This window comes from Diplotaxodon limnothrissa, linkage group LG2 (genome assembly GCF_057381915.1).
Source record: "Diplotaxodon limnothrissa isolate DT_005_m linkage group LG2, D_limnothrissa_male_GT1.1, whole genome shotgun sequence".
NCBI lineage: Eukaryota > Metazoa > Chordata > Actinopteri > Cichliformes > Cichlidae > Diplotaxodon > Diplotaxodon limnothrissa.
Window position 1 is genome coordinate 10693275 of NC_140597.1, and position 23498 is coordinate 10716772.

The 23498-nt window shown below is 41.2% G+C and overlaps 1 protein-coding gene across 1 annotated transcript; it reads right to left on the reverse strand.

Annotated features, from left to right (window-relative positions):
* Window positions 1-13057: 13057 nt before the first annotated feature.
* On the reverse strand, window positions 13058-23306 carry LOC146638242 (polyadenylate-binding protein-interacting protein 2-like). The gene is made up of 4 exons (XM_085367028.1): window positions 23219-23306; window positions 22819-22961; window positions 20361-20540; window positions 13058-13810 (listed from the first exon to the last, which is right to left on the reverse strand). The coding sequence occupies exons 2-4, from the start codon at window positions 22957-22959 to the stop codon at window positions 13745-13747; spliced, it is 387 nt and encodes a 128-aa protein (XP_085223154.1). The 5' UTR covers window positions 22960-22961; window positions 23219-23306; the 3' UTR covers window positions 13058-13744.
* Between the last annotated feature and the right edge of the window lie 192 nt (window positions 23307-23498).

Genomic DNA, 23498 nt, shown 5'->3' on the forward strand with positions numbered 1-23498 from the left:
GCCAATCAGAGCGCGCGGCCGGCCACGCGAACTACACGCAATGCCCCCCCGCGAGACAGAAAGGACCAAACCCACTACGAGAGTTTAAACCAAAAACATGAAAAAAGGTGGAAGAAGAAAGCAGAGGCAGAGAGACCTCCACCTCCTCCTCCCCGCCGGGCTGAGACACGCTTCGGAGAATCCATCCATCCATCCTCTGCTTACTGTTCCACGAACACAGAAAGAGGAGCAGCAGCAGGAGGAGAAAGGAGCTTCATCCTAACAAAGAAAACTAGTTCTTTCTACCCGGAAGTCTTCGTCAGTGCTCGGCTTTTTTCCTTAACGTGAAGGAAACACGTCTCAAAGTTTAACTTGCACCTGTTCATTCTGTGCACCTCAGTAGCCATACAAAAAATACTGTTCACCTTTAAATCCGACAGACGTGCAACTATGAAGCCTTTCACAATAAAAGTCGGACCACCAACAGCTTTTAAACATAAGATTAACAACTAAAGTTTCTTTCCCGTCACAGAATATATTTTTTATCTTTACTGGGAAAATGTGAAAAATCAAACCTGATTTCTGCATAAATGTCAGTTTGGATAAAACCAAAAAGTGTATCTCAAGTTTGTTTAATTTCACCAGAGATCATTATATACCCTTGTGTCCAAAAACCTAAAAGTATGTGAACAAAAATAATTACAGTCTCCACCAGAATTACAAACATGGCCTCAGAGCATGACACAGAGACAGCATCACACTCCACAAAATACAATCAAATCATCTCTCTTCTTAAACACTTTAAAAAATATAGAGAGTTTGGTTGATGGGGGGCTCTGCTAGGGGAACATTTGCACTTCTGACCTCAGTGTTTCTAAAACTCTGAATGGCAGCATGTAAAATAAACAGGGAGCTACAACAGCGCCCTGAGGTGCTCCAGAGTTCACCGGCAGACATCACTAAGAGAGCTGCTAGAACGCTTCTGTAAGAGATAAATAGAATGTAAACCAAAACCCCAGCATCTGAACACAAGCGTTAAAAATGACCTCGATCTTTGGGTCATTTTTATCTGACACGTCAGGCTTCGGCTGAACTGTTTCACCTTATGAAGTCTGGCTTTTTTGTCCGTCTTTTCATCCCTTCAGGCAGCAGTAAACCCATCCAGCGTGAGCGCATACAGACCAATTTTCTTTAAGTGTTTTTTAAAGACATCTTTATGAGACAGGCATACAATTTTCCATTAATTATTCCATTTATTCAGTATGCAGTCCAGCGGAGGAGAAGCAGAGACCTGCAGAGTCTTTCTGCTGCTTTCTTCTGCATGAGGAGGGGGGGGGGGGGGGGACACTCATTTATAAATAATTACACAATGTTTAGAGTCTTCAGGCATGTATAATATATCAAAGCGATTATAAGGTGAATTGTTCCATTGTGGCTGTCCGCCCTGCACTTCTTTTCACTCCTCTCCTGGTTTGTCCCTGGTCCAAATTCAGCTCCTCTCGCCTTTTGTGCTGCTTTCTTTCTGCCTCAGCCACTCTATTGGCATCATTCTTATTCAAATGGGCCCCAGCAGGAACAAAACCAAACCCAGGCTGCACACAAATCATCTCTGCCCCGGCTGCAGGGCCGGCACAAGCCTCCGTGAGGCCCCAACAACGAGCCAGCAAATCCTATTTCACCCAAAGAGGATAAAGCACGCTTAATACAAGAAGAAATCCAGTTTTCTGCATTTTACTGAAGTTTAAAAACAAATGTTTCTGAGGGGACATGTCTGCAGAATTTTATAGACTTCATGTTTGCTTTAAGGTTGGAAACTCTTTAAGGAGAAAGAAAATAAAGGAGCCTTCAAAGGAAAGAAAGATGAACCCTGGGGGAAGATTTTGTTGAATGCAGAAAGAAAGAGTTAAAGAAGGAAAGAAAGGGAGTGGAAAGTAGAGAGGAAATAAAGAAAGGTAAGATGAGTAGAAACCCATGAAGACGAATAAGAGATGAAATTCAGAAACAAACAATTGACTGCAACAGAGAAATAAATCTTCCAGAGGTTAGTTTTATGTCAGGGAAGTTTTTTTATGAAGGAAAGAAAAAAAAGAGAAAAAGAGAGAAGATGAAATATTGTCAGGTCAAAAAGAAATAGTAAGAAAAAGGAGTGTAAGTGTACAACAAATCCCTTTCTCTGCAGAATTTGTCATGTTGCTTAGTTTGGTGCATGATTTTAATGAAATTTAAAATTCTGCAAAGTAGGAAGAAAAGAAAGGAAAGAAGGTTGAACCTTCAGTGCTGAAAGAAAAGATCTGAGGACGGAAAAAGGAAAAAGTGGAGTTAAGAAGGATTAAGAAATAGTGACGGTAAAAAGTAAATAATTGAACTTAATAATAAAGAAGAAAGTGTGGGTTTGAATGAAATAAAAGCACCTGTTTAAGAAGAAGAAGAAGAAAATGGTGTGCAAAAGAAAGAAAGGTTAACCCCTCAGTGAAGAGTTTGACTTTCGATTAACAGAAGAAAGAAAAAAAGAGTTAAAGAAGAAAACAAAGACAGAAAACAGGAAAGAAAACGATCCAGAGGAAAAGAACAACAAGGAAGGAAAGGAAGAAAGAAAGTCCGATTAATAAGAGATACAAACAGATGATTGTGAAAAACAGAAAGAAGAAATTCTTAAATCAAATCATTAAAACTCTTCAAATAAAATCAGAGGTCTGTGTCACTGACCTGACATGGACTTTATAATTTCCTCCAGGGCGCTAAACACCACCTAGACACCAGCTCTTCCCTGCAGACAGGAAACTCTCACCTTTATAGTTTTTACTTCTGATTCACATATAGTCTGTTTAATCGCAAATCAGATTAAGATTTATTTGTTAAACATAAAAAACACTTTGACTAAACTCAAACGATAACAATAATCTAATAAAGCCAGAGATGGGGCATGTTTTAACCCCAAACACCATCTTTTTGTAAACCTAACTAAGATGTTTTTAGTAGGTTCAAGCAAAACAAACACAAAGATCCAAACTGAACACAGTTTCTAAACCTCCTACCTCTGAGTACACTCTTTGTAGGTTTCTAAAACAGGACTGTTATCTCTTTGTGGTTGGTACCTTCTCCGTAATGCTGAGACCAAAGACGGATGTAGTTTCCAAGTCTAAAAAGGGAAACTAAGTGTCTTAATTCTGTTCTGTAGAAAGACTTTGGTCCTATAGAAGTCTGTGGAGAAAACAGTCCTCGGCGCTGACCTCAGTAAAACGTTCCTGATGAGTTTTTGGGCTCAGTCACTGAATAAAACATGAAGTCCATTTTCCACGTTTTGGTCATTCGAAGTTTCAGAAAGGAGGATAATCCTGCTCGTTCTCGCTGGGTGAAGACTTTTTGACAACACAGTGGTGAATCTGTTTTTCATAGCAGGATGTAAACATGGCTGTAAATTTCTGTTAATACAATTTTGGATCCAGCGTCATAGAGGAACTGCAGGGTCTGGGACATTTGGTTGGATAATTTGATAGAAAAAACTAACATCTAAGGTATCTGCAGCTCAATAAATACATATGAGAAGAGGAAACTGAGGGGGATCAGAGTGTAAAAGCTCACTATTGTCCCTGGAGGCAGCTTGACCAAATAAATGTACCATTTTCTAGTTTTTAACCCAGAGTCATTTCTAAAATGGTCTTTTTGATGCAGATGCTGCGCTGCCTTGTCTGAACCACACACAGAGCATTCCTGCAGTGAGGAGGAGGAGCAGCTTAAACCCCAACAGACTGCAGAAGAAGAACAAGGTGGAGATAGGTTTTTTATTTTACAGCCTCCATCACTTCAAAGTGATCAAACAGCTTGTCGAGCTGCAGTTAAAGTGTATGGAAACACTTTACGGCTGACATCCTTTTGGCTGAGAGCTGATGGACACGTGGGTGGCACAGTTTAGATTTGCATGATGTTGTTTCTGAGTGAGGCTGAAGGATGAAGGTCATCGGTGTGAATATGGAGGGGGTTTTTTTAGCTTTAAACAACCTGTTAAACAGCAGTCATGAAATGCAGAGAGGTGGAGAGGACCTGGGTTGACCAGTGACCTCTAAAGCTATACACCTGGAGCTTCTACAGCTCACCCTGGACCACTTCCCAGCTGGCTGTTGCTAATGCATTAATGCAGCACACAAAACACACCTAAAAAGAGGTACAATGAAAACACTTACCATGCCCAGTGAGGGGATCATCACAGTACGCAGTATAAAGAAGTATATCTACTTCTAACGGGAGGAAACAGCTGTGAAAGTGACCACTATGATTATTTTATTTCAGCACACTTCAGTAATTATTAAAATACTTTTCTCATTTCTTTCTTTAAAAAAAAACATGTTTTACAAAGGCTTGCTTTGTAAAATAACAACTAACACGGCTGCTGTAACCTGGCTGTAACTGTCTGTATATCTGCATGTCGCTAAATGGTAATCCTTGACGTCTTTAAGAAATTAAATTCTCTCGATAATCACAGTAATGTTTTTTTTTTTTATTTATTTTTCATTTTTATCGTATGATGTGTTTTATGTAAAGTGTGTTTTTTATTATGAATTTGTGTTGATTCAGAAAGAAAACAACACGTACGTTGTATTTTGTGTTGTATTTTGTATGGGAAGGTTCTGTATGAACACAGATGAGGACAGGAGAACAAAAAAGACAGAAGAAAATACAAGTAAAAACAGGAGTGAATGAAAGAAAGGGAGCAGAGTGAGAGGTCCGTCCGGGGTGAAGCTCTGACAGGATTAAGTCTCAGCGACACGAGATGTGATTGAATTTCAATGAAGAGAAACACGTGAGAAAGTGACAGAAAGAAATGAACTAAAGGACCCCCCCGACTCCCAAACACCCTCCAAAAAAACAGAGAAGAGAGAAGCTGGAGGACTCTCGAGGCAAAAGAGGAATCAAAAACAAGTGATTGAGCTGAAGGAGAGAAAAAGTCTAATCTTCTCAGACTCTGATCGAGTAATCCTGTAACACAAGCAGAACAAAATCTATCACTTCACAAACATATTCTGGCTGAGAAAATCCTGCTCACACGACTGTGGAGATGAACACAAAACCTCTGTGTGAGTGAAAGCGAAGAGAAAGGTCGACATCAGTGTTTTTTATTTGTTGCTGCTGCTTTCTATTTTTCAGACCGAGAGCTGAAAGGATTAAAAATAAAATCACACGGAGTGCCAAAAGTTTTCACGTGACCGAGCATCAAAACTGTAGTTCCTGGATTTGCCACTAGAGGCTCCAACAGCAAGGTTTCTCCCGTGACGTCATATGCACCTTGTTTGAGAGATATTCGCCAATATGGTTGCTAGGAAACATATAGGCTATTCCCATTGTTACTGGTTGGGAGTTCGTGGTTGTACCTGGAGGTTGCTGGCTCTCGCTGGGTTAAATTGGTTTTAAAGACAGTCCTCCACCAAACACCTCACCATGATTGCCACAGTTGACAGCAGATTGCCACGGTTACCTGTAGTTTTACATTTTTGTCTGCAAATACTTGCTAACTACTCGTTGAGCAGTAGTACAGCTTAATAAAGCGCTGCATAAAAGTAGTATAAACTTGTGCCAGCATGATTCAAAGGGTGCAACTTTTACTTTGAAAGTAGATGGTCTATATTTCCAGTTTGCGTCATGCTTTTCACACCATAGAGTGGACGTATAAACTACAGACAGTTAGCAATTTGCTAGCAATCAATAGATCAATGATCTCAAGAAGGTTTACTCTGTTTCCCTCACGACAGTAGTTGCCAGATGGTCATGGACCAGTCGCTAGGCCTGTGTAAGGGTGAGGGCGGGAAATTTTGCTCCCAGGAACACAAATCGTAGGATTAGAGGTCTATTTCATGAACTGCTACTTCCTTCTAGTTCAAAGATGCATCCACCTGCAGAACAAGAGAGCTTTAACCACCAGCAGTAGAGTTGCAACAAGTCATTAATTTCATTATTGACTTTGTATTCGCCACAAACGTGCTTTTAATAAATGTCTCCTCGTGTTCAGCTAACGGGGACGAACTCTTAAACATGTAGTTTGCTTTGTAAAATCACAAGAAAAAAGCTGGAATCAGAGAACAGTTTATTTTACTGTAGTTTTCACTTATTTCATCCTTCAGTTGATCTGCTCCATATTTTCTGTCTGCTTTCCTTCTGGTGTCAATTATAATTTTTACTCATCTTCTTAGATTCTTCCTTGATCTCTTGCTTGTATTTCTTTATTTCCTCCTGGCTCTTCTTTCTTTAGCTTTATTGACTTTTTCATTTCAATTTTCTTACGACACATTTCCAACCTCAGGACTTTGAGTTGTAGCAGTCGAAGTGAGGGGAGATTAATTTTGAGCCTCTCATTTTTAAGATTTTTCCTGATACTGTTGCAGTTTCTTTTCTCCTAAAGAAAAAGAAGAATCTCGACAGCTGAGTGAAACAAAACAAAAAAACACAACAACAGGAGCCACACATACCCTCAAACCTGATGATGCACAGAGCAGTGTGACCCTCCTCCTCCTCCTCGTCCCCCAGCCTTCAGCCCTGCAGCTTTCAGATGCAAACGAAGCAGACATATGGAGAGGAGGTCTCCCTCCGCTGTGGCCCTCCTAAAGATTCAGATTGTATGACAAATCACGTCCAGGGCCGCTCTACCTCCTCCATACTCCTCCACCCCCTGCACTCTGCAGCACACCCCCAGACAACAGCTTCATTAGCCTGAAAGAAGAGAGTTTTCGCAGCTTTGTCGAGTCAAGACTCACAGCTCCTTCTCCCCTTCTCAATTACTCCTTTGTTGGAGCAAATTCAAGTTATTGCACTCCAAACCATATGGCCTGCTCCTTCTCCCCCTCTCAAACCTCGCTTGTTTACGTTTAACTTCTCGGTTAAAATCCTTAATATTGAGTTTGTATCTTCACTTTAACTTTTATTTCCTGAAATGATTAATATTTCAAACTGTTATCTGCGACAATTAACTTAAATATTTATAAGCAGTGACATGTACAAGCTCGTATTGTTCCAGGATTTCTGCACTTATTTCTTAAAAATAATTATTAAAATATTCTTTCTGCACTACCTGAACAAAAATGTTTGTAGAGATAAAAAAAAATAACCAGAGGGGAAAAGTAAGAAAATGTGTGAGGAACATATGATTATCAGCAGCAGAATTACTTTTGATAAATGTCTGTTAAAAAACTGAAAGGTGTTTCCTCCTCCTCCATGTTTCTGCTTCTTTCAGTGCTTAAACCATTCCTATCCACATAAAAAATTAAGCTTATTTTTGGAAATGGAGCCTGATAGGGATGGGTGTCGAAAACCGGTTCTTGTTGAGAACCGGTTCCCACTGTTTCAATTCCTTGGAATTGTTTGCCATTTTTGCAAACGATTCCCTTAGCGATTCCAGTCACCCCGAATGACGTCACCACGTTGCGGAGCATCATTTATCTGGCACGGCGCCTAAGCAGCTCACACGCTCAAAAGTGTGATTATACTTTACGAGAACGGATGACAACAGGGCAACTTGCAATACTTGCAAAGTAGATATTTCATTTAAGGGAGGAAACACTACGAATATGCAAAAGCATTTGCTCACAAAACACACGATAACCTCAAATGAATGTCATGTTTTTAATTCCGCTCCGGACTCGTGAATCACAACCCAGCAGCAGCGGTAACGTTTGCACGTCCTCTCCCGTTAATGCGGCAGGTAAATAATCAAATAACAGTGCATATTATGTTAGCGCGATCGGCGTTATTACAAAATCTGCCATTACTGTGCGCTGCATTTGGGTGGCCATGATGAGAGAGACAGACAGAGTCTGGCTCAGATGCTGGCAGTTCTCGCTGCAGTCTACCGTTAGCGTCTCCTTTCAGGCCAGGATAGACGAATGTCACCGAGCAGTGACTAAGTTTGTGGTCAAAGGCTTGCACCCATTTGCCACAGCAGATGCCCCCAATTTTCGGTAAGTGAATGTGTTTAATTGTAGGCAGGGACATTACTGGATATTCTTGTGTAATTGCTACTGAATAATTTATGTTATACTTTGTTATTGCTACAGAAGAATATTTATTTTATTATTTTACAATTTTTTTTTGCTGGGGACCCTGTGACACCCCATTGAAGAGCCGTAGGCTGTAGATCTCTTAAGATCTCACTGTTGGGTTTGTAAGGCCATGTTACTCCTAAATTTCTATCTTGTTCAAAGAGAAGATATAAAACAAAGTTCTAAGCTAATCGACCTTAGTGTTCTCCTTTTTTAAAAAGAATCGATAAGAGAATCGAATCGTTAAACAGAATCAAAAATGGAATCGGAATCGTGAAAATCTTATCAATACCCAACCCTAGAGCCTGATGAGTTAACACTTTGCATCTCATACAAATACAATGCTCAAACTGATCGCCACACCCCCAAAAGAGGGTGGAGCTTTGGGTGCCAGAAACAGCATTTGTTCCTGTCACCTTCCCCTCACTGCCGTTGATTCCCCATTATCAGAACTTAACAGTGAGGCTCAGGAAGTGAAAATCCCATTCATATTGCCCATTAAGGATTTTGGATATGATCCATAATGCTGTGACCACTCGGAGGAGACTTAATGATGAGAGAATGTGAGAGAATATTTGCATGGCATTCATTTTCATTCAGGCTTTCTTACTCAGATAAAATTGTTCGAGGCATCTACACAGATGAGCTTCCCGGTTACGGAACAGTAGTAGCAACACTTGTGGTGCACAAAGACTGAGCATAAAATGTATGGCACTCTTGCAAGACGTGCATATATGACACTGCTGGTTTGGAATCATTGTGCATTGCCAGCACCTGCAGGCATTAGTAAAAGAATTGATGAGCTCAGACAAGTACAATTCCGATTCTTTGGAATATTTTTATCTACTTCTCAATTTGAAGGGATGAGGTATAACAATGCAGAGGCATTAACAATATAGATGGCACCATCAAAAACAATGGTTTGAAATCACAATTATTATTAAACCACATTATTAATTCAATATCATGAGAAACCAGTCAGTTAGCTAGATTTAGGCAATAAAAAACTTCTCATTAGGTTTGGTTTAACTCCACAGGTTAACATACATTTCAGTCTTTCCGCAGTCCTCTTAAATATTTTAGTTTCACAGTCATGCTGACTGTCAGGAAAGATGGAACAAATTAAGTCGATGAACATAAACAAGCATATATGGTATGAAGGTTGGGCTTTTATTGTGGAAGGAAGAAACCCATTTCGCACATGCATGCAACAGATTGATGTGTGATAAAGAAGGGACGGCTGCGAGATGTGATTTTCGACTTCTGCATATGCTTTGTCTTTATGTTTTTCACTACCTGACTCTTTATTAAAGACTCTCTATTAAAGAACAAACTGGAAAATGACCTGGTTATGGAGTATCTAGCGATACAATCAGTTTATCTAGTTTTAATTATTAAAGTGTAATATTTGAAGATTTTTGGCTAAAACTCAAAATAACTGAATTAACTGAATGTATGGTGAGCTTTGGGTTCGGTTTGTAAAAGCTCTTTAAAAACATGCATCAGAACCTTTGTGTCTATGCTTATAGAAGCTCCAGGTCGAAGAGTGATGCTTCAGTAAACACTCTTTACACTCCTCTTTTTCCTCTTCCTCCTCTGCTCCTCCATCACGTCTCTGCGCACAAACATGATCAAATACAGTCCTTTGTCCCATCTGTCTGCTCTTATGAATATCTTCCCCTCTCCTCACAGCCGTCTTGTTGTTCAGGAAGGTTTTAATGTAATGGAACGCCGCCGTGAATCAGGCGCATGAATGCTGCTGCCGCCAGCGCCGCGCGGCCTCCACCTCCATCAATCTGCTGATGCATTCTGGGAGCTGCTTCCCTTTCACTTGTCTGCAGGCTGTTTGCTCAGGGTTATAATTTACCTCTGCGTTAACAGCCACAAAGGGAAGCAGTTTGGATTTATCTGCGGCTGCCCGGCGTCATGACAACGTCACGACCAGAAAACACAGCACCTGAAAAGAGTCACCGGGTTGGACACCAACTCATCATGGAGCCTCCAATACAGAGTGTGAAGACTGCAGGTTTCCATAAAGAGAAGCCTTCATTTAGCATCCCAGCATCAATCAAACAGAAACACGTGAAAGAGATGTCTAATGGGTCAAACCGAAGCTCTGACGGTTATTTATAAAACCCAGTCTGCACCACACACATTATTCAAAGATGCACGCCAACACTCAGACGTCACCCTTTGGTTTGCGAAGCTTCAGTGGGAATATTTAAGCTGCACCCATGTTGGTTTTTTTCTGAAGCCAGAAGGGACCATAAGTAGAAAAGAGTGCAGACTGCTAAGTTAGCCCCACAATTACCTGTGATATATTATTTTAGCATGGGAGTCTAGGTGGACTGACTCACTCCTGGAGCCTCTAGTGGACATTTGAGGAATTGCAGTGTTTTACAAACGTGTTAATAAATTCTCAATGTCAAATTGTTTTCTCCAAAGTTTGAGTCAGTATGTTGAAATTTTGAGATAATAACCTGAAATTTCTAATTATGGATGGCAAAAAAATCCACAGTTTTGATTTTTTTATCCATTTGCACAATACTATGTCACTTTTAGAATCATCTGCACTGATAGCTAAGCTAAGCTATTTATTTCTCAGGATAGTTATATTGTTACTTGTTACAGTTATTTGATATTATATTTTGCACTATCCTACTGTATATTACTGTATACTTGTATTCTATTGTACATATTGTATATCTTATTCCTCTGCTCCTCTGTCTCTCTTGCTGCATTGAGCATGTGTATGACAAAAGAATTTGCCTCGGGATAAATAAAGTTCTTTTTATCTTATCTTATCTAATCTTATCTTTACCCTTTTTCATTTTTCATATTTATTTCCTATCTTATTCATAGCCTTTTCCTTTTTTGTTTTCTTTAGGTCACGAGCAGTTGTCCAAGCATTTCACTACATATCGTACTGTGTATGACTGTGTACGTGACAAATAAAATTTGAATTTGAATTTATCATGTGAAGTTAAAATGGATGAATCCAGTTGTAACTATAGCTGATAAAGTAATCTTACAATGGACAGCTAAGTGACTAAAACAGTTCCGGAGTTCTGAATGTTTACGCCAACCCTCATACACTCAAGATAACATTTTACTAATAAAACCTAATAAAATCTTACAGTTTGACCATGTTAGCAGGCAGGCTAGCATTAGCTTAGTTTAGCAAGAAGAAATATTCTTTCTTTGATCCTGAAAACAGAATAATTCCTCCACGACTTCAGTGTCCTGCTGATGTTGAACCCCGATGTACGGTCAGATGGTTTCACTGGATAGAACAACTTTTTCGTATTATTTCTGCTGCACAATTAATTAAATTTAAATCTTGATTATGATTTTCACTTGACACAGTTAAATTAGCATGACTGTGCAATATTTAAAGTGTGTGTTTTACCAATTAACACGCAAAGAAAAGCAAATCAACCGCTCCCCAAATCAATGCTTGATGGTGTGCCTGCATGAGCCAATCACAGCTGTTCTCTGCAAAAGTTTTATTTCCGGCATAGCTTTGATTTCGTTTTGGGTTTAGGTGCAATTTTTTTTTCAAATAACGTCTTTTAAAACCACAGCAGGTAGCTTCCCATACTGGAGTTGTCAGATTTTCTTAGGCCCATTTACCCTAAAAGAGATTTGTTTTTCCTTCCTTTTGCTCATTGGATGATTTAGGTGAATGAGGATGACCGATAATAAATGGAGTTAACATGAGCACTGAGCATCGCAATGTGCCGTCACTAGAGTCTTTCAAGAAACTTCTCAAAAGTCACCTCTGTGTATTCAGTACTCGTGCTCATTTTAAACTTCAAGTGCACTTGTTGTCAAATGCAGTGACCTGATTGGTCCGAAAAAGGTGAAAAATATTTTTAACGCATTAAATATTCTCAGGAATTTTAGGCGTCCGGTGTGTGAAGGCTATAAGAGTAATTGGAAAGCATGTAACATGAAAAAAGTAACTTAAACCATGTTTCAGTCTGGTCCACTAAAGTTTGATCTGTTTCGTGTTTTGGCTTTTTTGTGGCCCAGATCTGGAATGAGAACCACTCCTTCCATGCGGCGAAAAGGATCACGTCCAACGAATGTAAGAAAAGGTCTCATCGGGTGTTTCTTTGACCAAACCCAACCGCCACGGTTCCTGAACCTGAACCTTCGTCTCGGAGGTGAAGAACAAGCAGCATGATGTTCAGACTCCTCCTCCTCTTCTACCAGAGGAACAATGAGCCTCTGTTGAGGACTCCCAGTCGGACGCTCCGATGGAGATGATGCTGAAGGTGATCACATGCAGATGGATGGGTGGGGATTGGGCGTCCTGACACCAACACAGGGGTCATGACCTCGCAGCACTTTGCAGACATCTGTGCCTGTTGCACATTCCCCAACATCTCCCTCTGACCAATCAGCACTCGGCGAGAATGTGTGACCTGCCACCCCTGAGGCCACGCCTCCTTTGATACACACACCCTCATCAGCATGCATGGCTGCAGTCCTGGTCTGTATCTGACCTGTCGGGCAACAATGGGGGGCTGCGGCTGATCTATGGCCGCCGCTGCTTTGTGCCTCTGTCACAGAAGAAGAGAGAGCAGAGCAAGCAGGAGGAACTTCCTGTCAGATAAATTAGTCCTCGCTCTAAATTCCTGCTCAGAAAGCAGCTCAGGAGGTTAGAAACCCTGCTGAGGGCCTACAGGCTGGGCAGACTGTGTCGCCCCCTGCAGGTAGAGCTGCAAAACTCCCTTAAAACACAAGTTTTTAACTTTCAGTGAACTATTTGAGGTCAAGTGTCTAGCATATAAATAAAATATGTATATTTATTTTTAAAAATTAGTATTTAACAATTTTAAAGAACATTCTAAAAAACGTAAAAAATTATATATTTCTTACTTTATAAATGACCATACTTACATAAATCATATACTGCATCTCCATGTATGTTTATGTTTCGCTTGATCGCTGCACTTTTGGGGTGGTTCAAGACTTTTACCCAGTCCTTTTTGCTCTCCTAGCTGTGTGGATGCTTTTTATTAACAGACAAACACTTTTTTTTTCCTTTCATAAACATTTATTTCAAGTAGTATAAGAAAAAATAGATTTTTTTTACATTGTTTTTGTTTATATGACTTTTTATACAGTACTTTCTGTGCATTTAGAAAAAAAGTCAACACGAGTTATTTGATGTAGGCAGCAGAGCGAAGACAAGTCAGAGCTGACAGAAACGCCAAGGATGCTGGGAAAAAGAGCAAGAAACAGCAGAACAGCCAGCTAAACAAACCACGACCGGAAAAGTGCTTTTAGACGCCACGAGGCGGCGAAGGCGACCCTCTGAACAGGAAGTCGAATTAAAAAAAAAACCAAAAAAAAAACAAAGCCAAAAAAAACAAAACCAAAAAAAAAAAAAACAAGCACACAGTTTGATTTCAGGTTTTATAAAAGTGCCCCAAATAATAATTAAAGTGGAGACAGGAAGCAGTTTGTTCTGATTTAGAGTCATACAAACACTCCTCTCAGCTGATGTACATTCAGAGAGTTCACACACACACACACACACACACACACACACACACACACACACACACACACACACACACACACACCTGTAACTGTGAAGACATGCGAGCGCAGAACTTTGGCAACACGTCAGGCTGAAGGTCGAGTGGCAGCTGGAAAATACAGCAGACATCTTGGTGATGATGTCACAGTGCGGACTAGGGTTGGGGGGAGGGAGGAGCCTAGCCGGGTCACATGGCATGTTTCTGGATGCCTGGGGTGAACTCCTTGGCATTGGGGTTCAAGCTGCTGGTCACCTGAAGGAGAGAAGAAGAAAATCCGTCATTGTTATTTCTGTGAAGAAAATAAAGAAACAGCCACCTCTGCTGGACAGATGAGGGTCAACAGTCAGAGACTAATTTAATAATCAACTAATTGGGAAGAAAAAAAACCTGAGAAACCAATCAGTGTGGAGATTTTATCAGACACGTTCAGGCACTGTGCTGTGTCTCACTCAGCAGCTCTTTCTGTATTATTGATTTCATCCTTTTTTATTGCACTATTGTTGTATCATATTCAGCTTTACATTCAGATTAAACGTGTTTCAGTGTTTCAGATTTTTACTGAATTAAAGGTCCTTTGTCTTTTTCCATTTGGCTATACTAATTATTTGTGTAGTTTTTATTCTATTTTTCAAACTTTATTTTATTTTATTAGTGGTTGTTTTTAATGTTTTGGCTTTGGAGTATATTTGCTGTAATCCTACATTTTTTTTATAATGTGTTGGAATAATGTCAGCTGACAGGACGCCATCTTCTGTATGGAACGCCAGGACTGCCATAATGAATTAATTAAATACACCATTAAATAATTAATTAAATGTGTCAATAATTAATTAAAATTGGAATTAATTAATTAAATAAATAGTTATGACACATGTAATTAATTAATTATTGACACATTTAATTAATTATTTATGTATTTCACATTTTAATTAATTATTGACACATTTAATTAATTAATTATTGACACATTTAATTAATTATTTATGTATTTCACATTTTAATTAATTATTGACACATTTAATTAATTAATTTTTGACACATTTAATTAATTATTTAATGATATATTTATTTATTTCATTTTGGCAGTCCTGGCGCCTGGCTCTCGTCATGAAATAATTTTATCTGTCAGCCTCACCCATCAAACTCAGGGGGCGGGGTTAACGCTGCCCATGCAGCTTCTCTAACATTTGATTGGTTGCCGTGCAAAGTAAGTCAAAACAGGTCGATCCTAGATAATCGATTGCTTGTGTAGACTTGGGGCAGCCAGGTATCCCAGAATGCAGATCAAATCACAGGCAGCAATGGTGGTGGTGTAGTTTTAAAATACCCCGTTTTTCTGTCACCAGCTACACTTTTAACAGTGTTTTAGCCGCGAATGTCGCGCCGTATGTCTGGTCAGGTTGTCAACACAGAACATGTTTGCAAAAGTGCTCAGATGTTTTCAGAGATTTCACTAGCTCTGCTAACAATTAGCATGCAGAGTGCACCGAGGGGGTTACGTTAACCGGTTTGTTTACATATTCCACTCTCCGTGTTCCACATGTTGCATTCGCAGATTCTCATTTTCACCGAACGATCGTCTCTTTCCGCCTGGTCTTGTGTCTCTGTGCTTCTGTAACATAAAGAACGAGCTGACATTTTTCTCACGAAACCAGCGATCAGCTCAACAGACCCTCAGTTTACCTGCATGCATCCTCCTCCTCATCTGTCAGCTGTTTAACACCTGCTGCTAATTCAAGAAACACGCCTACGTTACCTGGTGATAGTCACAGTTTAACTGGGCAGCCGGTGCTCGATATAACGCAATGTCAGCGCATTTTTCTGCACAAGATAAGTAAATATAGTGTTTTCCCCGAGCGCAGAGCTGCTGGAGCTTGTTTCCTTACAGAGCACTTTATAGGCGAACCAGCTTCATCAGCGGCTGATGTCCAATCACCGGCACACAGCTTTCAAACCTCAGCTGAGTTTTAGCTCTCAGTGGTTAAACGCTGGACTTCATTCACTCAGGTTCTGTCTGTCGGGTCACGTTTACTTCGCTGTTTTATTTACAACTGAGCAAATCGGTTTGGCTGAGGTTAAAGTTACGTTTCATAACTGCATAGTTTCACAGACGTTTAATGGTTCACTGGCACATGTGTTAGACTGAACTATCATCTAAATATCATCTGTTTTTAATAGTTATTCAACTGTATTCTAAGCACCAGCTGTCTGTTAGAATGTGATTTTTTTTTTTCTCTCTCTGTTGGCAGAGGTATAAAAATGCGCAGGAAAATCTGACGTGCATGGCAAACTTCACCGACGATATTTAGGGAGGAATAAACACACATCAAACATAAATGAACCATTTGTCTGTCTCCATAATTGAGAGCATTTTCTCTTCTTATGTCAACACTCTCTCTCTCTCTCTCTTTTTTTTTTTTTTTTTGCTTTTTCGGTCATGTTATGTTTACCTGTCAAAGGCTTGTTACAAACTATGAAACACATCGTGCAGACTTCTGGATGTTAGAAGAAAACTAATACTGCTCATGAATGAGACTAAAGGCAGGAAGGTGTCCTTTAAAACTAAACATGTTAATAGGACCTCCCTATTTATATCATAGTTTATGATATAGCACGTGTATTTCAGTAATAGCCTGCTGAGGCCACTATACGTGCTGGCCTCATATCAAATGTGAAGGCAGACTGAGTCTATGTTTGACGTTTGTTTATATCTAATCTTCCTTTTCAAACATTTAAACAGCAGCGAGTCTGCAGCTGAGGGAATACAAACTCAAATTGTCGGAACAGGTTTGCTCGTTTCTTGGATTCATTTGGTGATTTATTAAATGTATAACTGTTATTCTAATCTGCTGCTGAGTCTCTTACACTTTTCTTTATGCAGTGATTATTACGGCTGTTGCAGTGATTATTACGGCTGTTTACATACCCCCACAAGCCGACACTGACCGTGCACTCAGGGAACTGTACAGCGCGATCAGCAGTGAGGAAACCGCACACCCAGAGGCAGCGTTTATCACAGCCGGAGACTTTAATAAGGGAAACCTGAAGAAAGTCTCACCAAAACTCCATCAACACATCCTTTTTAACACACGTGGAAACCGGCTACTCGACCACTGTTACACCTCTTTCCGGGATGCGTACAAAGCCCTCCCCCGCGCCCCATTCGGCCAATCAGATCACTGCTCCATCCTGCTCCTGCCCGCCTACAGGCAGAAGCTGAAACAGGAAGCTCCAACCCGGAGGGCGGTGCACTGTTGGACGGACCAATCGGAGTCTGCGCTGCGGGACTGTTTTGATCACGCGGACTGGGAAATGTTTCACGTGGCCGCCAGAGACATTGATGAGTACACAGACTCAGTCTGTGGATTTATCAGGAAATGCGTGGAAGATGTCGTCCCATCCAGAACAGTCAAATCCTTCCCAAATCAAAAACCCTGGATTAACGGAGATGTTCGCGCGGCACTGGCGGCACGGAACACCGCCTTTGTCTCCGCGAACACATCGGACTACAAACACACGCACATTACCAACTCCGGAAGACGATCAAAGCAGCCAAACGTGAGTACAGGGACAGGGTGGAACAACAGTTTGACAACCCTCGGAGTATGTGGCAGGGACTAAACACGATCACAGACTTTAGAGGGAAAACCAGCACACCGCAGACCACGGCCTCTCTGTGTGAGGATCTAAACGTATTCTACGCTAGATTCGACGCAGCGAACACCATGAGACCGGACAGTGTGCGCACCGCGGATGACGTCAGTGCGCACACTGTGTCTGAGGAGGATGTGCGGAAGTGCTTCAGGAAGGTGAACGCGCGCAAAGCTACTGGTCCGGACGGGATTCCCGGCCGCGTCCTCAAGTCATGCGCGGCTCAGCTGGCTGGAGTGTTCACGCACATCTTCAACCTTTCCCTCTCTCTGTCTGTAGTCCCAGCCTGCTTCAAAATGGCCACCGTCGTCCCTGTACCCAAATCCTCCACCATCTCCTCATTGAACGACTGGCGACCTGTAGCCCTGACCCCCATCGTAAGCAAATGCTTCGAGAAGCTGGTCAGGGACTTCATCTGCTCTGCACTACCCGACTCACTGGACCCTCTACAGTTCGCATACCGCCACAACAGGTCCACTGATGATGCCATATCCCTGACACTACACACTGCCCTGTCACACCTGGAGAAGAGAGACACGTATGTGAGAATGCTGTTTGTAGATTACAGCTCAGCATTCAATACCATCGTTCCCTCGAAGCTGGACAGGAAACTGCAGGATCTAGGACTGAGCAGCTCCCTCTGCAGCTGGATCCTTAGCTTCCTGTCTGACAGACGCCAGGTGGTCAGACTGGGCAGCATCACCTCATCCCCCATCACACTGAACACTGGTGCTCCACAGGGGTGTGTACTGAGCCCTCTCCTGTACTCACTCTACACCTACGACTGCACGGCCACTAACAGCTCCAACATCATTGTGAAGTTTGCGGACGACACTACAGTGGTGGGTCTTATCACCAACGGTGATGAGACGGCTTACAGGGAGGAGGTCAGCGCCCTGACCCACTGGTGTCAAGACAACCATCTCACCCTCAACGTCGCAAAGACAAAGGAGTTGATAGTGGACTTCCGGAGGTGCAGAGAAGTACACACCCCCATCACCATCAACGGCGCTGCTGTGGAGAGAGTGAGCAGCTTCCGGTTCCTTGGAGTACATCTGGCTGAGGATCTTACGTGGTCAGTACACACAAACAAAACAGTGAAGAAGGCGCAGTAGCGCCTCTTCTTTCTCAGGAGACTAAAAAGATTCGGCATGAGCCCCCGCATCCTCAGGACCTTCTATCGCTGTGCCATTGAGAGCATCCTCACTGGATGCATCACCACCTGGTATGGCAACAGCACCGCCTACAACTGCAAAGCTCTCCAGCGAGTAGTGCGGTGCTCTGAACGGATAATTGGAGGTGAGCTTCCCTCCCTCCAAGACATCTACAGGAAGCGCTGCCTGAGGAAAGCGGGGAGGATCATCAAGGACTCCAGTCACCCCAGCCATAAACTGTTCAGACTACTTCCATCAGGAAGGAGGTTCTGCAGCATCCGGTCCCGTACCAGCAGACTGAGAGACAGCTTTTTCCATCAGGCCATCAGACTGCTGAACACGTCATAGACACCTCAGCTTCACTACTGGAACTTCAACATTATGCACTCCATACTGTACAGTAATGCCACTTGTTTTGCACATATTCAACTCTGTATATTTTATATATTTTTTTATTATTATTATTATTATTATTATTATTATTATTATTATTATTATTATTTTTTTTTTTTTTTTTACTATTTAATTTGTAAAAATGTGTATACACACACACACACACACACACACACACACACACACACACACACACACACACGTAGGAAAATATTTAGTATACACATCCAGAAATGCATACACTATTATATATTGTACATATATTTATTAGTTTCAGGTTGGCCATTCTTGTATTTTGCTCGTTTGTGTTGTTGTGTTTGCACATCTCTGTTGCTTGTGGGGCTCGCACACAAGAATTTCACTCGCATGTGCTGTGCCAGTGTGCCTGCACATGTGATGTGACAATAAAAGTGATTTGATTTGATATATTTTCACGTCTCTGGAATAGTTGGAAGTTAGATAGTCAGCTGGGAAACTTTGTGTTAACTCATGGAGCTGAGGATATCGTGGATATCGTGGCTATGCTGACCTCGCTCCGTGGTGTACAGGGCCGTTTACCCTCATGATTAATATTCACAATAAAAATATTAGCCGAACATCATGAAGTCTGTATGTGTTTCATAGTGTCGAACAACCTTTGTACAGTTAAAGCCAGCAGTTACTACATGACGGAAACACCAACGTTATCTCTTTTATGTGTTTATACACAGGTCACGCTGATACTGAACAAAAACCCAAAGATCAGATGTTAAACAGATTTATTTGCTCTCTCTCCTCCTTAAACATGTTTTTAATGTTAGTTAGAATTCAGAATTGGCGACTGAAACACGTAGGACACATAAGAACATCAGGAAATAAAACACCGATAAATATAACCTCAGTAAAAGAACTCAGCGGGGGTTACTACAGCTGTGTACCGGGGTCTGCGCTTTGTCGGTGGGATTGCTTGCGAGGCGAGCGGGTCTATCCCACGCTTTGCCGTGAGACTGGGCAGACATCTCCGAAATCATCGAAACACTTTTGCAAAGAGGCTGTATCTTGACAAAACGACCAGACACATGAAGATTAAACCACTACATTCTCGGCTAAAAAAATATTAAAACGGTATTTGGTGACACACAAACAGGGTTTTTCAAAGCTCAGTTCTGTTAGCTTCCACATGCCGGTTGTTGTGTGCTAGAAACAATGGCCACCAGGCCAAAGCAATGGTTTTGACTCGATCAGCGTTAACCCCGCCCCCTGAGTTTGATGGGTGAGGCTGACAGATAAAATTATTTCATGATGAGAGCCAGGCGCAGGACTTTAAATAATTAATTAAATGTGTCAAAAATTAATTAAATGTGTCAATAATTAATTAAAATGTGAAATACATAAATAATTAATTAAATGTGTCAATAATTAATTAATTACATGTGTCATAACTATTTATTTAATTAATTAATTCCAATTTTAATTAATTATTGCCACATTTAATTAATTATTTAATGGTGTATTTAATTAATTCATTATGGCAGTCCTGGCGTTCCATACTTCTGGTGTCCTTTTATTCTTATGGCCAAAACACGAGTTTTCTCTGTAACCAATGGTAAAGGTGATAAACTCACCACCACATCCAGGTCTTTGTCGCCATCGAGGACCAGGAGGCTGATCTGCTCTTGCAGCTGGCTGACGCTTTGAGAAGGGAGATCTCTGGACGGGATGAACCACTCCCACTCCTCCTCCTCATCCAGCATCTCCTGGAAACAGCGCTCGATGAACTCCTCCTCCCACAGCTCCTCCTCCACCTGCCGAAAACACAGGCAGAGAAGCAGCAGTCACACTTTTGTTGGACCAACGAAGAACCAAAACTTTTAACATGTCGTCCAACCTGAGAGCGAACATCACACAGATAACACTTTAAGGAGAGATGCTACAATGTTCTTCGGGTGAATCTGCTCTGCACCCCCTTCTACTAATCCAGTTATCCTTGTTTCCTTCTCTGCCTAAGATGATGCTGGTTAGCAGCTCAATAAGTAAGCCCAGGCTTTCCTAATCTAGCAATGAGCGTGTTCACATGTCAGAGGCGGGGTTTGCAGCACCTGACCAATCACAACGAGACGACTACTCGAAACAGAGCGGCTGATTTTACAAATATAAATCGGAAACATTGAAAAGAGTTTAACACAGAACAGAGTTAAAGTAACACAGCAGCTGCAGTCCTCCTTCCTTTGTGAAACGTAACGCTCTCTAAAACACAGCTCCACAGACTGTTTCCTTTTTCCAAACAAAACATCCTTATGGAAATTTCCAACCGGACGCCTCCCACCTACTCCTCTGTTAACCGACTCCACACGCTGTCAGCTGATTGCATAATCAGGCCACTGCCTGACCTGAATTCCAGCTCAAGGAGCCACTGCTTTGTGGTGCACACAGGCTTCAGCTGCTCAGTGTAATTTTCCTTCAAACTGTAAATTTCCACCTTAAAATCACAGCTACTTTTAAGAATGCACAATTTCCAAATGTTAACCTTCCTTTAACCTGTAAACAAACCCCTAGATTTCCACCTTAAAAACGTGAATCTGTAGGCAATGACCTTTGTTTTCAGTTGAACAACACAGGTGTTGGAAATATTCTATTTAATCATACTTTCACCTTAAAGTGCACATTTTTTGCTGTAAAAATCACAATTTTTGACAAACAGATTTCCACCTTAAAAACCAAAATCAGCTGAGTTTGTACGTAAACATACAAAGTTTCTTTTTATCTTCAACTTAGAAGTCCAGATTTTTACCTTAAGATTTGTCATCTGTATATACAAGATGTACAACAGCACAATTTCTGGATTTAGCCTGTAAAGATAATTACAGATATCCACTTTAAAAAGTCACCCATCATGCTTTTGGATACTTTCCCTGCCTTCAAATCAAATCAACCTAATTTCACTTTATCTCTCTTAATCTCAATAAACTACAATTTAAAATTCACATTACCACCTTAAAAATATGTTTCTAGATACTTCTCAAATAAACAAGTCCAAGTTAAGGCTATTTTTTCTTGTAACATAAACCCCAGATTTGCACTTTAAAAGTCTATCTATGGAAACTGATCTTCCAAGCAAAGCAGATTGGAATTATACTGCAACACTATGACTAAAACAACAAAATTCTGACATGTAGTTTCCCTTAAACCTCCAATTCCAACCAGGAAAGTCTGTCTGCAGAAATCTACACCATAACATACTGCTTTATCCGCATATGGGAGCTTCACATTAGAGCAACGTGAGTGTAATCTATAAAAAAAAGAACAAATTTCCTCCTTAGAAGTTGACTGAGTCTGTTTGAAAATACTGATCTTTGCTTACAACTAAAAACAACCGTTTAGGTACAACTTATCTTAATCTGCAGATTTCCACCTTAGAAACAGAGCTCACTGAGCTCATATAAAAATGAACAAATCTGCAACTTCATGTGTTTATTCCCACCTTAAAAATTAATCTTGGAGTGTTTTTCAGATGCCTTGTCTGACTCCCAAAATAAATCACCCTCAAGTCAAACCTTAAAGCAGTCAGAGGAGATGTGCAGATGCTGATCTTTCATTTTAAGTAGACGAATACAGACTTGAGGTGTAATCTGTCTGGAAAATGACAGATTTCAATCTTAAAGGAGAAAGCTATATTTGTCTGCATACACAAGTTTTAGAGAACAATTTCTGGGTGTAAGGTGAAAAACAGATTTCCACCTTAAAAGTTATCTGAGTCCACCTTACATTGGACATAATGTATCTATAAAACAATAGTTAATAAAAAGATAATTAGTCTGTAATCTCAGGCAATAATTACTCTTTCAACATATTATTCAAACATTAGATTTCCACCTTAATAGTCAACTGAGTCTTTCTGTAGCTACTGATTTGAGGTATAACTTCTCTTTAAATGTGTTCTACCTGAAAAGATCAACCTGCTTTGTTTTGGATGACTTTTCCTCCTCCATAATAAACTTAATTTCAGACTCTTTAACCATTTTTCCGCCCTAAACGCAGATTTTTTCACTTGCAGTCCAGGTCATCCTCGTCCCAGCTCCTCACCTGCCTGTTGAACTCCTCCTCGTTCTCCATCCACATATACTCGGCGAACGGGTCGTCCTCGGCGTTGAACTGGCTGGTGAGGATCAACTCGGTGCCGGTGGTCATGTTCGGGCCCCCGCTGCTGATGCTCGGGTCTTTCATGTCTACAAGGAGAACCAGAGGACACAGTGAGGGAGAGGGACAGGGGTCAGCGGGAACAAACACGTAGCTTCGGCCGTTATAATGCTCGCTGTCATGGCCGCTGTCTGACGGACAACAATAGCAAGCAGCTAGCGAATAATTTTTGGCGAGAACACAACAGAAACAGAAAAATATCACCGCGAAAACACCACCGCGAGCACCCAGCCGCGTTAGAGGAGCACGGGGGGACGGGCATCTGTGTTCTTATGAAGCACAATACCTTCGGGGGTGATTTATTCGACGACAGAGAAGACAAACAGTCAACTCGCTGGAACTCGGTTGTTGCTGTAATGGCCGCGCTGCTTCTGTTTGTTTACATCTCCACCGTAACCGTCACCGTGCGCTCGCTCCTCATTGGTCGTTGACGTGTTGCCTTCACGGGCCTCGTGGTTTAACATCGGAAAATAGGAATCTGACAAGAGGACCACATAAGGTAAACGTTATTTATACCAGAGGTTAAGAATCTCCTCTGGGTCTCTGTTTCATTTTTTTATTCATTC